The sequence below is a fragment of the Coregonus lavaretus genome (assembly GCF_964263955.1).
Source record: "Coregonus lavaretus genome assembly, contig: HAP1_SCAFFOLD_2838, whole genome shotgun sequence".
In the NCBI taxonomy this organism is placed as follows: Eukaryota; Metazoa; Chordata; class Actinopteri; order Salmoniformes; family Salmonidae; genus Coregonus; species Coregonus lavaretus.
The window spans coordinates 44,699-61,368 of NW_028162688.1; the positions used below are offsets into that span (position 1 = coordinate 44,699).

Genomic DNA, 16,670 nt, shown 5'->3' on the forward strand with positions numbered 1-16,670 from the left:
AACTCGTCATAACACATACCTATAGTAATAAAAATAAACGGACACAAAGGCTATCTTCTTGACATCACAGTTCTGGCGCTTTCTTTATACTGAAGAATGGTGTGTGCCTGCCTGGAACTTCCTGTTCCCCCACTACCACAGTGCAGCCACAGATAGAACAATGAGACAGATATTTCACTGGATGTATAATTGTGAAGCATCCGGTTGGCGTTTCCACTCACTACCAAATATGGTAGTGAGAGGAAGACCACTGGCCGGCAGTGGGAGAAGATGGAAGGAGATGGAGATGGATTTTGGCCGATATTCTGCAAATGTTCTAATCGATGAAACATCTGATCTTAATACAGTTCTGTTCCCAAAACTAAATTATGCACAGAGTGGACTAAGTTTTGTGGACTAGCGCTTCACAGAGGAGGCGTTCCCTAACAGAAATATGCAGATGTGTGCTAGAACACGCCAATAGGATCTCGCTAGCTCGTGCTTGGCTCTGCCCACTATGACTCATCTGTTCCCATTGGAAACAACCAGTTGTGGTCTATCTTGGTTTAGTTATCAAAAATCATTGGTGCAACCGTCCGTGCGTTCAGGGATCCTTGGGATGGCCCTACCCCATTATATGAGAAGGGCGGTGATTAATTTGAGCTGGATCCTCCGGTACCTCTCAGTTTTGTAGTCTTTTGTTCCGGAACCCATTTGCCAGAATCAGGTAGCCTACCTCTTGTGGCAAGAAAAATAATTTCCACTGTTTGCAATGTAAAAATCCTAATAAAAGCAATCAGAGTAATTACATTTAGATTCTTCTGTAATTGTCATGCCCCCTTAAAAAACGTAATGTGAAAACGTGCATGATATTCTAAGAATTGGTTAATGTTGGGCCGTCCCGGGTTTATGGTTTGCGCAACATTGTAGCCTAGAACAAGGTGTGGCTATTGCTGAGGTGAGAGAGAGAAGCACGCCTGTATCTCTCACAGAAATAAAATGACATTCACCTTCTATGATCTCTCTCCCTCTCTGTGCTGTTATAGACATAAGCCGGCAACTCTCTTCTCTCCAGCATTGCACTTCATCATTTATCTCCTAATAGAATAATAGCTGTGGGAAGTGTGCTGGAGGTGCTGCAGCACTCTGCAGTCTGTTCTGAAATAAATTAAATAATTTCCAATACTACACCAGGAGTAAGACTAGAATTTCGCCACAGAGGATCCATAGCTAATTTTAAAAATAGCCTAGCTGTGGATTGTGTGTAGCCAAATCACAAGGCATGCCTAACGTGTGGCAAATCTGTCAGTTAACAGCATGCAGCCAAAACAGGCCTTTCACAAATATTTCTAATACAATCGCTGGAAAACACAGGTTGTAAAGCAAATGGATCCTGCTGAAAATAAAATACTGATGTCTCTAAGTTACCAAGTTATCAACTTCCAAATAGGCCTATTGAGCTGCACATCATTGGGTGAGTCAGTGAAACTGGAAAGCTTTTTTAGGACTATATCTTCCTCCTCATATTATACAATGTGTTTCTCTGCACACTTAGGGGCCTCGGCTATTGATGGATACAAGACAAGGTCGTTTTTATTGATCTCAGATTCTCAGTGTCAAAGTAGCCTGTCATTTTGGTCATTTGTGAGGTATTCAAAAAGATTCTGCAAAAGTCTCATCATCTAAACTGATGTAGAATTGCATGAAATCCATTTATAAAAATAACAAATTTTTCCCGGACTCTAGGCTACAAAAAATGTACTCCATGTGTGTAACTTCTGCAAGCGGCTCCACACCACTGCTCTATGCCCGTACGCGAAAGCCATGATAATGCATGCAATGCTTTGTGATAAAGGTTGTTTGTTTTTATCCGTTCTGGTACCTCAGAGCCCCCCAGGTCACCCCCCTCTCGGGCTCACTTTTGGTTCCGGCACCACCCAATTTACAAATGAAGCACTGGAGAAGTGGGTAGCTGCTGCTGCCTCCTCCGGGACACTTCTCCTTTGCATAAAGTTAATCAGGCTGTTGATTGTGGCCTGTGGAATGTTGTCCCACTCCTCTTCAATGGCTGTGCAAAATTCCTGGATATTGGTGGGAACTGGAACAAGCTGTGGTACACGTCGATCCAAACCATCCCAAACATGCTCAAAGGGTGACATGTCTTGTGATTATGCAGGCCATGGAAGAATTGCTATTCATTGACTACAGCTCAGCATTCAACACCATAGTGCCCTCGAAGCTCATCACTAAGCTAAGGATCCTGGGACTAAACACCTCCCTCTGCAACTGGATCCTGGACTTCCTGACGGGCCGCCCCCAGGTGGTAAGGGTAGGTAACAACACATCTACCACACTGATCCTCAACACGGGGGCCCCTCAGGGGTGCGTGCTCAGTCCCCTCCTGTACTCCCTGTTCATCCATGACTGCATGGCCAGGCACGATTCCAACACCATCATTAAGTTTGCCGACGACAACAGTGGTAGGCCTGATCACCGACAACGATGAGACAGCCTATAGGGAGGAGGTCAGAGACCTGGCCGTGTGGTGCCAGGATAACAACCTCTCCCTCAACGTGACCAAGACAAAGGAGATGATTGTGGACTACAGGAAAAAAAAGAGGACTGAGCACGCCCCCATTCTCATCGACGGGGCTGTAGTGGAACAGGTTGAGAGCTTCAAGTTCCTTGGTGTCCACATCACCAACGAACTATCATGGTCCAAACACACCAAGACAGTCGTGAAGAGGGAACGACAAAGCCTATTCCCCCTCAGGAGACTGAAAGATTTGGCATGGGTCCGCAGATCCTCAAAAAATTATACTTCTGCACCATCGAGAGCATCCTGACTGGTTGCATCACCGCCTGGTATGGCAACTACTTGGCCTCCGACCGCAAGGCACTACAGAGGGTAGTGCGTACGGCCCAGTACATCACTGGGGCCAAGCTTCCTGCCATCCAGGACCTCTATACCAAGCGGTGTCAGAGGAAGGCCCTCAAAATTGTCAAAGACTCCAGCCACCCTACTCATAGACTGTTCTCTCTGCTACCGTATGGCAAGCGGTACCGGAGTGCCAAGTCTAGGTCCAAAAGACTTCTCAACAGCTTCTACCCCCAGGCCATAAGACTCCTGAACAGCTAATCATGGCTACCCGGACTATTTGCACTGCCCCCACCCCCACCACATTTTTATGCAGCTGCTACTCTGTCAATTATTTATGCATAGTCACTAACTCTACCCACATGTACATATTACTTCAACTACCTCAACTAGCCGGTGCCCCCGCACATTGACTCTGCACCGGTACCCCCTGTATATATAGCCTCCCTACTGTTATTTTATTTTAATTCTGCTCTTTTTTTCTCAACGCTTTTTTGTTGTTTTATTTTACTTTTTTATAAAAAAAATTAAAGCACTGTTGGTTAAGGGCTGTAAGTAAGCATTTCACTGTAATGTCTGCACCTGTTGTATTCGGCGCATGTGGCCAATCAAATTTGATTTGGGACATTTTCACCATGTTCAATTGTGTACAGATCCTTGCGACATGGGGCCGTGCATTATCATGCTGAAACACGATGTGATGGAAGTGGATTAATGGCAGGACAATGAGCCTCAGGATCTTGTCATGGTATCTCTGTGCATTCAAACTGCCATCGATAAAATACAATTGTGTTAGTTATCTGTAGCTTATGCCATCCCCAAACCCCGATACCACCATGGGGCACTCTGTTCACAACATTGACATCAGCAAACCGCACGCCCACACAACACCATACACGGTGGTCAGCAGTTGTGAGGCTGGTTGGGCATACTGCAAAATTCTCTAAAACAACATTGGAGGCAGCTAATGGTAGAGAAATTAACCTAACATTCTCTGGCAACAGCTCTGGTGGACATTCCTGCAGTCAGCATGCCAATTGCATGCTCCCTCAAAACTTGAGACATCTGTGGCATTGTGTTGTGTGAAAAAACTGCACATTTTAGAGTGGCATTTTTGTATTTGTTAGGGATCCCCATTAGATGCTGCCAAGCACCTCCTCAGCTACTCTTGTCCCCAGCACAAGGTGCACCTGTGTAATGATGATCATGCTATTTAATCAGCTTCTTGATATGCCACACCTGTCAGGTGGATGGATTATCTTGGCAAATGAGAAATGCTCACTAACAGGGATGTAAACAAATTTGTTTCATTTTAGAAAGTTTGTCTGGAAATTTCTGGGATCTTTTATTTCACCTCATGAAACATGGTACCAACACAAGAAATGTTGCGTTTATATGGTTGTTCAGTGTATACAGTATTATTATTATTTTTTAAATCATACAAACTATCAATAACGAAATTTTTATTGAACTAAATCAGCTTTTCTGTTCTAATCAAGTCCCTACACAGGCTCAGAAGGATCCTGTGAGGGCGGAACAATTTCTGGCAACAGTAGTCCTTACAGGGCTTCTGCCGTGAAGTCTTGGAGGCCCAAAAACTTTTTAGCTGCAGATATAATGATGTCCAGCTTCTTGGACTTATTGTGCAGTACAATTAATAACTGTGGCTATAAATACTAATAAATCCACCTTCAAAATAAGTGTCTCCAGATCACTTGATTGACATACAACATTTGCAACTGGTTGCAGTGCATCCACTGACATATCTTCTTCAGAACTGTGGCCTCTTGCTACTATAACTCTCTTCACCGCCTCCACATAGGAGATTTGCTGTACAGCCCTGATCCTTGACACCTCAACCTCTTTCACCCTAACAGGGCACTCTGGGAATTCAGGAATATTACCCCTACCACAGTTACAACATTTTACATTCACATGCTCTTCAATAACATATTCCTTCCGTCTGCAAACACTTGACATGTGGCCAAACTTTTTACATTTCTTGCATTGCATCAGGTTTTACACAAACTCTCTTATGGGGTATATTATATGTCCCAGCTTTACATAGGGTGGTAGATACTCTTCATCAAACATCAATAATAAAGATGAACTTTGCTCCTTTTTCACATTCTCCATACGGGTCAAGCGACGTGCATTTGCATCCTTCTTCTTCTTTGGGATTTGGTTGGCAAATTATGGTGGAAAATAAGTATTTTGTCACCTACAAACAAGCAAGATGTCTGGTTCTCACAGACCTGTAACTTCTTCTTTAAGAGGCTCCTCTGTCCTCCACTCGTTACCTGCATTAATGGCACCTGTTTGAACTTGTTATCAGTATAAAAGACACCTGTCCACAACCTCAAACAGTCACACTCCAAACTCCACTATGGCCAAGACCAAAGAGCTGTCAAAGGACACCAGAAACAAAATTGTAGACTTGCACAAGGCTGGGAAGACTGAATCTGCAATAGGTAAGCAGCTTGGTTTGAAGAAATCAACTGTGGGAGCAATTATTAGGAAATGGAAGACATACAAGACCACTGATAATCCCCCTCGATCTGGGGCTCCACGCAAGATCTCACCCCGTGGGGTCAAAATTATCACAAGAACGGTAAGCAAAAATCCCAGAACCACACGGGGGACCTAGTGAATGACCTGCAGAGAGCTGGGACCAAAGTAACAAAGCCTACCATCAGTAACACACTACGCCGCCAGGGACTCAAATCCTGCAGTGCCAGACGTGTCCCCCTGCTTAAGCCAGTACATGTCCAGGCCCGTCCGAAGTTTGCTAGAGTGCATTTGGATGATCCAGAAGAGGATTGGGAGAATGTCATATGGTCAGATGAAACCAAAATATAACTTTTTGGTAAAAACTCAACTCGTCGTGTTTGGAGGACAAAGAATGCTGAATTGCATCCAAAGAACACCATACCTACTGTGAAGCATGGGGGTGGAAACATCATGCTTTGGGGCTGTTTTTCTGCAAAGGGACCAGGACGACTGATCCGTGTAAAGGAAAGAATGAATGGGGCCATGTATCGTGAGATTTTGAGTGAAAACCTCCTTCCATCAGCAAGGGCATTGAAAATGAAACGTGGCTGGGTCTTTCAGCATGACAATGATCCCAAACACACCGCCCGGGCAACGAAGGAGTGGCTTCGCAAGAAGCATTTCAAGGTCTGGAGTGGCCTAGCCAGTCTCCAGATCTCAACCCCATAGAAAATCTTTGGAGGGAGTTGAAAGTCTGTGTTTCCCAGCGACAGCTCCAAAACATCACTGCTCTAGAGGAGATCTGCATGGAGGAATGGGCCAAAATACCAGCAACAGTGTGTGAAAACCTTGTGAAGACTTACAGAAAACGTTTGACCTGTGTCATTGCCAACAAAGGGTATATAACAAAGTATTGAGAAACTTTTATTGACCAAATACTTATTTTCCACCATAATTTGCAAATAAATTCATAAAAAATCCTACAATGTGATTTTCTGGATTTTTTCCCCTCATTTTGTCTGTCATCGTTGACGTGTACCTATGATGAAAAGTACAGGCCTCTCTCATCTTTTTAAGTGGGAGAACTTGCACAATTGGTGGCTGACTAAATATTTTTTTCCCCCACTGTATTTCTATTGATAGCCTCCATTCCTGGTAAGGTCCTAATGGCAGGGGACTTTAATTGCACTCTTGATCTTCATCTAGATCGCTCCTCTGGTTTAGACACTTCCCACTCGCAGAGTAGAAAGAAATTACAGCATTTCATTAAGGACTTAAATCTATGTGAACCTTGGAGGACTCAGAACCCGAGTAAAAGGGAGAATTCATGTTCACATTTAAATCATATTCTCATGTAGACTACTTTTTAGTTTCTTGCTCATTGCTTCCCAATGTAGCAGGAAGTGGATATGATACTATTGTTCTGAATGACCATTCCCTTGTGTCATTATTCTAAAGGGATACAAAACTAGTAAAAGGATCCTCTAGATTGTTTATTTGACATTGAACACTGACCAAACGTCAGCGAGTACCAGATGGGAGGCTTTCAAAGCACATATTTGGGGGCAAATTATACATTTTACCAGTTTCAAATCTAATAAATCAGAAAATGAGAGACGGTGAGCAAAATGAGAGAATTGGAGAGGGAAGCTTTTTTGGATAACTCAGTAGAAGTAAACAAGGAATGATTTGGTCTTAAAGCTCAGTATGAAGAACTTCCCACCTCAAAGGCTGCAAACAGCTTAACTAGGCTGAAACAGTCCTATGATCAAGGTGAAAAACCTGGTAAATTGCTGGCCTGGCACATTAAGAAGTCAAATTCAGCCTTTAATGCAATTCATAATTTACAAGGACAATTATCAATGGATCCTGTAGAAATAATCCTGTAGAAATAAACCAAACATTTGCTTCCTACTACAACACACTTTACAACTCTGAATCTCCTGAGAACTGAACTAGTCAGGTCTTCATTTTCCCTCTATTTCAGAAGACACTCATTTGGATCTGATTTTCGATATGAAGGGAGGTAAAGCGGAAGGTCCAGATGGGCTCCCAATAGATATTTAAGGACAAACTTCTAGGTCCACTTTTGGATATGTACAGTGCATTAGGAAAGTACTCAGACCCCTTTACTTTTTCCACAATTTGATTCGTTACAGCCTTATTCTGAAATGGATTAAATAAAAAAAATCCTCATCAATCTACATACAATACCTCATAATGACAAAGTGAAAACAGGTTCTTAGACATTTTTGCAAATGTATTAAAAATAAAAACAGCAGAAATACCTTGTTTACATAAGTATTCACACCCTTTGCTATGAGACTCGAAATTGAGCTCAGGTGGATCCTGTTTCCATTGATCACCCTTGAGATGTTTCTAAAACTTAATTGGAGTCCAACTGTGGTAAATTAAATTGATTGGAGATGATTTGGAAAGTCCCACAACTGTCTATATAGGTGACCAAGAACATGATGGTCACTCTGACAGAGCTCCAGAGTTCCTCTATGGAAATGTGAGAACCTTCCAGAAGGACAACCATCTCTTCAGCACTCCACCAATCAGGCCTTTATGGTAGAGTGGCCAGACAGAAGCCACTCCTCAGCAAAAGGCACATGACAGCCCGCTTGGAGTTTGCCAAAGGCACCTAAAGGACTCGGACCATGAGAAACAAGATTCTCTGGTCTGATGAAACCAAGATTGAACTTCTTGGCCTGAATGCCAAGCATCACGTCTGGAGGAAACCTGGCACCATCCTTATGGTGAAGCACGGTGGTGGAAGCATCATGCTGCGGGGATGTTGTTCAGCGGCAGGGACTGGGAGCCTAGTCAGGATCGAGGGAAAGATGATTGGAGCAAAGTACAGAGAGATCCTTGATGAAAACCTCCTCCAGTGCGCTCAGGACCTCAAGACCGGGGCGAAGGTTCACCTTCCAATAGGACAACGACCCTAAGCACACAGCCAAGACAACGCAGGAGTGGCTTCGGGGACAAGTCTCTGAATGTCCTTGAGTGGCCCAGCCAGAGCCGGGACTTAAACCCAATCGAACATCTCTGGAGACCTGAAAATAGCTGTGCAGCAACGCACCCCATCCAACCTGACAGAGATTGAGGATCTGCAGAGAGGAATGGGAGAAACTCCCCAAATACAGGTGTGCCAAGCTTGTAGAGTCATACACATTAAGACTTTGGCTGCAATCACTGCCAAAGGTGCTTAAAACAAAGTACTGACTAAAGGGTCTGAATACTTATGTAAATGTGATTGTTCAGTTGTTGTTGTTTTTAATTTGTCATTATGGGGTATTGTGTGTAGATTGATGAGGGGAAAAAACTATTTAATCAATTTTACAATAAGGTTGTAACGTAACAAAATGTCGAAAAAGTCAAGAGGTCTGAATACTTTCCGAATGCACTGTATATAGACAGGTGTGTGCCTTTCCAAATCATGTCCAACAAACTTAGTTAGATAGAACCTGCTCTTACCCTGAGAAACAGATTTCCCAATCTTCTTCTCCTCTTCTTCATCTTTAATGTTGACATTCATCTCCAGTGTTTGACTGCAGTCTTCCAGCTTCACTGATGCCATCTCTGGATCGTGCAGTAAACTGGGCTCCACTGTCACAATCAGGACCCAGTGACTGTAGGTTTGGACTCAGTGTGGAAGGAGAGAGGCAGGCTGGGTTTTGTCCTCACTGTTGATGTTACCAGCCTCAGACTTACCTGAATCGGCCAGTAGTAATAAAGAGAAACAGATACAAAAAGTTATTGTCTTGACAGTTCTGGCACTTTCTTTATTCTCTAAAGATATTTAAACATTTTTCTTGTTCAATTATCTAATTCAGTGCTTGAATTGGACTGAAATAGGTGCTAATACTCATTTTGGGCGCGGTACTGTTTATATTAAGGTGCAGGAGCTCCACAATACTTTTGAGCTAATACCTAACCTATAGTAGATGAATGCATAAATGACTCAAAATCCATTTAGTACAAGGTTACAGCTTGTTTTAGACAGCACTGTGTGCTAATTTACTTAAAACTTGTCTTCACTGTATTACTTCAATCAAAAACCAATTGTATTTCCTGTTCACACCATAGCAACATTTATTGATAAAGACAGAAACAACAGAATGTGTCTGAATATTAGTACACATGTAGAAAACTGATAATCACTACATTCAGCTTCAAAACAGTAGTGCGACCGTGAAATGGGCCCTTTTCACGTGACGTCAGACAACTTCCGTTCTGCCGCGATGCAGGTTATGTTTACATCCGGTGTCGCTTAGGAACGCTTAGCTAGTAGCACATCATTATGGAGTTCACCCAGTCCCTTTCACATCTGCCACCAATACGACTTAACGACGTAGAACGACTTGCTGACAAGTGGTCCCTTACTTCAAGATCGAAGCTTGATAAAGGCTACAAGTTCTTCGTTGAAGGTTACCTGTTTGATTATGAAGGTACGTGTTTATCTTTATTTAGCTTAAATTAGCCCTATGCTAGCGAAGGTTATGAGCTGACGAGTTTCTGTTTTGCAGCCTCTTTTTAATATTACTGCTGTTTGTATCGACCGTAAGATAAGAGTCAGTAATGTATTAATGGCTAATGCTGCGCCCTTTCTCCCAATCACTGTATTGAAACAGTCTCAAGTGTAGTTAACGGTGAGGTGACAGTGAGAGGGCGATGTTACAGGTCCATGAAGAAAAATGAGGAGGCTCATCGGCTTCAGGTTTCTCAGATAAACAGTTCTCTAACATTATGATAAGATAGGGTAAGATAGATAAGTTTTCTTTTTGTTGTGTTTTGCTGCGGTTGCAGATTTAATAAGAATGATTCCACAAAGTTCCACTGTGGATCAGTTTGTTTCTCAGTCTGAGCTCTGATTTTGTATCATTAAACTTAATACACAACGAAATTCTTACAAACCGATGTGGGTTGTTGACGGCAATAAAGACTGGGAAAGATTCTGTGATAACTCAAAATGTTCAAATTTTCGATAAGTGTTGGCACTACTTGTCAAAGGTTTCAGAACAGCCAATTTTTCTTAATTAAAAAAAGAAATTGGGTTTTGAAAATTGTGTACAGTAGTTTATAATGAAACGCAGAAAAAATGTTTTGTAAGTACAGCACTAATTGTTATGTCTCTATGAACAGGTTACACTAGACTCTGCAGAGGTTCCTGTGGTACTCAATCACATGTCATGTTCCTGCTCTGCTGGGAAAGCACTATGTAATCACATAGTAGCACTTCTTTTTCAAAGTGCTCACTATGTTACCATGGGCTTTAAGACAGTGCCATTGCCTCTGTCATGCACCAGCGCACTGCAGACCTGGCACCGGCCTAGGACACAGGTCAGATATTATTTGTTACACTGATGCAGAACTTTGCAGTTTGTATTGACTTTTGACAATGTATTGTTCATCATTATTATATCACAGGGAATTGTACCAGAGGCCACCAATGATATGGCGGTGTGTAAACCAGCGGCTAAGAAAAAAACAAGTGTCAGAGCTGGTGTGAAGTGCACACTGTACCGAGCCTATGATGGTGAGTCTGAATGAGCCCCCGCCTGTACTAGAGCACAAAGACTTTAGTGCATTTCTAAAATAATACAAACATAAAAGTGATTATTATTTGTTACTTTTTATATAGACTTTCAGTGGATATTTTTTTATTTGTATTAGAAGCATGTACGAGACTGGATGAGTGTGGTTGTCTTTTTTAGTGAAAAAGATAAGGTGGCATTTAATGAAATCTAAACTTGACATATCTCACTTTCATGCCAGGGCCTATTCCGGATCCTCACGTCATGGCCAGTGCTGAGAAACTGAAAGACATCCGTCCACAACCAGGGATTTGCAAATTGCTGCACGGGCTTGAGGGCCTTAATTTGGTGGACTCTAAATTTGGCCCTGTGCCATTTGGGTCTGTGCTTTCTTACCAGTGCCCTCTAGAATTAAGTAGAGATATTATTAAACACCCTGGTGCCAGTGAGTTTCCTCAGTTGCCTATTGAAGGTTACAACTTTAAATTTCCCATTGATTTTGAGCCCAACTACATACAACAATGTCATTTGGACAGCCTGATTGTGTCAGAGGAGATGTCTGCTGCTATTGAAGCAGAAACAAGAATGCAGTCAGAATGCCAGCTGTGGTGCCAGGTACGCAAACCCCGACTGACAGCCAGCAGATTCCGTGAAATATGCCATGTTCGTGGGGAGTTGTCTGCCAAGGCTTTGGCAACCCGCATTCTGAGAGGAACTCCTCAGACAGCTGCTATGAGAAGAGGGTTGGATCTGGAACCTGAGATACTGAGGCAATATTCTGATTTTTGTGATGTCTCTCTGAAACAATGCGGGGTCATCATCCACCCTGATTCACCTCACCTTGCAGCCAGCCCGGATGCTAAAGTCTTCTGCCCAACAGAAGCACCACCATTTGGTCTTGCTGAGGTTAAGAGTTGCGATGTTGAAAATGTTACCCAAGTTAAACACCTGATCACAGTTAAAGGCCAGGCCTGCCTTAAGAAGAGCCACAAATACTACTATCAGGTTCAAGGCCAACTCGCCTTAAGCGGACTTCAGTGGTGTGACTTCATTACAGATACCCGCACTGACTTCACAGTTGAGAGAATCTTTAGGGATGAGGAGATTATCCACTCAATGCGACAGAAGCTTGATCATTTCTATTATAACATCTACATGGATGTCTTCTTAAGTTATAAAACATAAGGCAGAATTTTGTGTAAATAGTGTTAAGGTAAATGTGGAAGGTGAACCTTTGACATTTTTTTCTTTAACTGCAAATTAACTTGTCATATACTGTATATCTCCTATGTACTGAAACACACATTTTGAAAAGGATTGTGATGTAAATGTCGACATGTTTTTCTTTAACTGCAAATGAACTTAATTGTGTTATATACTGTATATCTATGTATTGAAATACAAATTTTGAAAAGGATTGCGATGTTGTAAATGCTCTTACCAAAATCAAAAAGGATTGGAAGCAGTTGCTTGCAAACATATATTTAATAGTTCCATCAGTGCCATGACACATAAGCACATAACATGGTTAATAGTTGGATATTTTTACAATATATCACATTAGGTTCATTAATAGCTATGAAAAAGTTATTACCCTTAACAAAAACATACAGTATAACATTAGATCAATTAAATTACCAACAAAGTTAATTCATATTTACATTTTTTTGTACATACAATACAGTAATATAAAAGTACTTCTATTTACAGCCCATCTAGCTTACTCAGGAAATATACAACTTCCAGTTGACAAAAACATCAGACTGGTTTGTCTCCTTTAATGTCAAGAGGTCCCTGATAGTTCGACATGAGGCAGCAGATGGCCCACAGCTGATTCACTGAACCCACTGTGGAAAGAGGAACAAGCCCATCCCAGATATGGTACTCCTTCACCCTCCGTATGGCCCTCTCGACTAAAATCCTCAGCCGGGCGATGGCCTGGGTCTTAAGAGTGTCCTCCCTGCTGAGCTGAGGAGATTTTTTCAGTGGAGGGATGACGAGTGTTGCCCCCACTTCTGACAACATCCTCTCGATCAGGAAACCCTTGTCCGCCATTAATTAATCTCCGGGCTGAAGTAAATGCAAGATCTGACATTTCCGTGTTATTTCCATGTCGGAGATGGAGCCTGTGTAGAGCTTTGATACAAATGTGATAACACCACATGGAGCTACACCAATCAGCCCTTTAAAGGTGGTGTGATTTTTGTAGCTCGAAAAGGTTTCTGACTGTAGTGAGAGGGAGGATGGTGTTTCACAGCGGATCTCGGTGCAGTCTACTATAACTCTCACCTGAGGGCAGTAGAGCTTGAACTTATCAGGCATTGTGGCCTGCACCTGCTCTCTTGTCATCCACACCGGCAGTGAGCCAAGAACCTGGTAAAGGTAGCTAGTCCATGTTAAAATGATGCGGCTAACTGTGGACAGGCTGACCTCAAAGATGGTAGACAAGGTTTTCTCCTGAAGCCCAGCTGCAACACGACACAGAAACATAAATAGTTCATCAATAAGTGGAAGTTTTCGGTGAGGGCTAGGTGTCACATGTGCCGTTTGCTGTGCCTTAGACCAGTATACAAGCCGTGAAGCAGAGGGATAAACAGAATCCCAAAACACAGTGAAGACCTCCTTTGAGCTGAATCGTGTGTAGTAGCGATAGTCCTCATCTGTGACACAAAAATTAAAAAGGAGTGGATGCTGCTTCTTAACTGTCAGGTGCTGGATCTCAATTTCTAGGGACAACACTTGCAGCTCCAACTCTCGAATTCTTTGAGTAGCACTGTCCAGTTTACCTTAAGGGGAAGAAAAAGCATACATGTTGGTAGGTTAGTTATTACTCATCTATCCCATCCCATTTTCAATAAATAAAACTGAAGAAGCTTCTAAGATGGATGAGGTTTAAAACGCCAAGTCTTTTCACAGAGAGACCAGTTACTCCAAATCGTAGTATAAAATAGTATTTTTACTTAACTGCCATATACTTTTACTTTTTTTGCCAAACAGATACATGGTTACTCTTATTTGTAATACTAACCAGGAGAAGGACGGCAGGCATAGTCGTGATCGTTTGTCACTGCAGGCAAAGCACCCTCTGTGCTGTCAGGCATCTCATGATCAGAATCATCCAGGACAGCAACACCAAGACGCTTTCTTGCTCGCTGGTAAACTGACTCCCGAGCTTGTGAGCCGCCTCCTATATGTGTGAAATTAACCATATGCTTGTCATGATACATTTTGGTAATCACTTTTCAGTCCCTAAAATGACAAAATGTAGCAGCTATATTGCATCAGGATTAAATTATTAAACATTTTGTACAAGTAATATATTATTGGATTACAGTAGTATTACGTTTAACGCTGTCTACCTGTCCTTACCCCAATCATTCCAGTGGAATCTAGACGGCACTGATCCCTGTTTAATACGGATCCGTCCACTGGCCGATGTGTATCTATCCTCAGGGGGAAAGTGCTGACTGCAAACAAAGGTGCTCCCACGAAGAATCTTAAAACTTGGTCCCTCATCTCTCCTGATCGCCCTCACCCAACGGGCACGTATTTCTCCATCAACAGGGAAATCGTGAAAACTCAGATACGGGAATTTCTGTTTGTTGTTTGAACAAAATGGTACACTGCAATAGCATCTTCTCGAAGATTGTGCCATGCTTCGGTGTTGGATGGGATACTGTTGCGATACAGACACCGGGAGAAAAGAAACAGCTAAATTAACATTCAGCTTTGACCAGGAATCAATATTTATCTAGCTATCATGCACAACAGTATTTGAATAGGTGAGTTACTATACATTCATGAATAAACTAACTGCCTAACAAAGGGTTAGATAGCTAGCTAAGTAAACTTGTTACATTACAGCCAGGCAGCAATGTAACGCTACCTTTTAACGTTATCGGTATCTGGTACTAAGTTGTTGTTAGCTAACGTTAGCCCACTTTTAAGTAACTAAGGCAGTGAACAATTATGAATTAACAATAACATTAGCAAGTTACAAACCATTGCATATACGTAAACATTATTACTCTTAACTTTACTAATTTAACTTAAACGTACCTTTTGGAATTTATTCAAGTAGCTAGCTTGCTAGTTAGTGGTCAACAGTTCTATTTTCGTTGAGAAGTCTCAGGTTACGGGCGAACGGAAGTGAAGTTAACCTGCTACGCGGAAAGGCGGAAGTTAGATGACGTCATCGTGAAAAGGGCAGGTTTTGAGTGACTTCTTAGAAATTAGCAATTGACCTGGCAAGCCTGTCTCTGCCTTGAGCACAATCACCAGTAAAGTAGCTGGGCAGCACCTTTTGAAGGAAGAGGAGGATGGTTGCTGACGTTTACATTCATGCAAGAAGGTAAGCTATTAACTAAACTGCTAACCAATATTTTAGCTAAAATTGTATTTGTATTTGGTGTATTGGCAAGCAATGCATGTTCCCGTTGTCTTTATTTTGAATTAATTAATGTTATCTCACAAATGTCTTTCGGTGGAATCCAACATGCATTGACAATGTTGTGTCAGATATACTGCGTCATGACATTGAAATTGGTAGGCTTATCCAAACAATTCATAAATGTGCAATTGTTACTTTGCATGTTTCTACCTTATACTTATTTACTGCTTGCTAAGGGTTAGCGTGCTAGCGAAGGGTTAGCGTGCTAGCTAAGGGTTAGCGTGCTAGCTAAGGGTTAGCGTGCTAGCTAAGGGTTAGCGTGCTAGCGATGCTAACGATGCTAGCTATGTTGGCAAGCTAGCTAATAAGTTTAGCATAATTGGTAAACATGTCTTTGATTCAGAATACATCAATACACTGTGGTTAACCCAATGTTACATGCATTGGAAAATAAAATTGCTAGTGTAACTTGAATTGGTTTACAAGCTAGCTAGAAAAGCCAGTTCCTTTTCATCTGTTTTGTCAAGCTATAAGCCTGCATGTGTGCTAAAATATTTAATTAAATCCCCTCATTAAATTAATATATTTAAGTTGCATCAGTTTTTTATAGCCCTTTCTTACCCAAATACCATTTTTTCCGTTGGAATAATTTGGATGAAAATAAGAAATATGTGAAAGGAAATAAGTGACCAGATTTTGTTATTGAAAACCCTGGACATTCACTTCTTTAAAAAATAAATATATATACAGACATTGCCAGATTCTTTAACCAAATCCCTATTTCCTACACTAATTTTTTAAGATCGAAAACAAAATGGAAGATAAGCATATCCAACTCGGCACTAAGGGTGGAGGGGGGTGCACAGACGCAGGGTGGCCGCTAGGTGGGTGACTCAAAGCGGTGTGCTCGTCATGCTTCGACATGTCAAGGGAGGTTAGTAATCTGGCTTCAGCCCTACACCGGCGTCAACAGCCGGAGCAATGCTAGCCCTGACATGTCTTTCCGAGCCTATTTAAATCCCGGGGAGACGGGGAAGTGGTTCCTACTGCTAGCCCTACACCGGCGTCAACAGCCGGAGCAATGCTAGCCCTGACATGTCTTTCCGAGCCTATTTAAATCCCGGGGAGACGGGGAAGTGGTTCCTACTGCTAGCATCCGAGCTGAAGCACTTTATGTACAGAATATGAAGGGTGTATTATAGAGATGTGTGTGTGTGTGTATATAAGGGACGTCTACTCTTTAGTACTTCTATTTATTTAGATAGGTAAGCTTGTTTCTGTCTTCCAAAGCTTGTCTTGACGTGTATGTAATTGTATACTTTTATAAGGCATTGCATGTTAACTTTGACATTTTAAATGTATTTTTTGCTCTACTCTTCAACAGGTGAAA

General features: G+C 42.0%; 1 protein-coding gene and 1 long non-coding RNA gene across 2 annotated transcripts; one reads left to right on the forward strand and one right to left on the reverse strand.

Annotated features, from left to right (window-relative positions):
• Nucleotides 1-10,566: 10,566 nt before the first annotated feature.
• Nucleotides 10,567-12,307, forward strand: LOC311119016 (uncharacterized protein). Its single transcript, XM_084193771.1, has 3 exons — nt 10,567-10,696; nt 10,784-10,892; nt 11,132-12,307. Exons 1-3 carry the CDS (start codon nt 10,622-10,624, stop codon nt 12,073-12,075), a joined length of 1,128 nt encoding a protein of 375 aa, XP_084049897.1. The 5' UTR covers nt 10,567-10,621; the 3' UTR covers nt 12,076-12,307.
• A 49-nt stretch (nt 12,308-12,356) lies between these two features.
• On the reverse strand, nt 12,357-14,115 carry LOC311119017. The gene is made up of 2 exons (XR_014611895.1): nt 13,919-14,115; nt 12,357-13,676 (listed from the first exon to the last, which is right to left on the reverse strand). It is a non-coding gene; the product is annotated as an uncharacterized lncRNA (long non-coding RNA).
• Nucleotides 14,116-16,670: the final 2,555 nt, after the last annotated feature.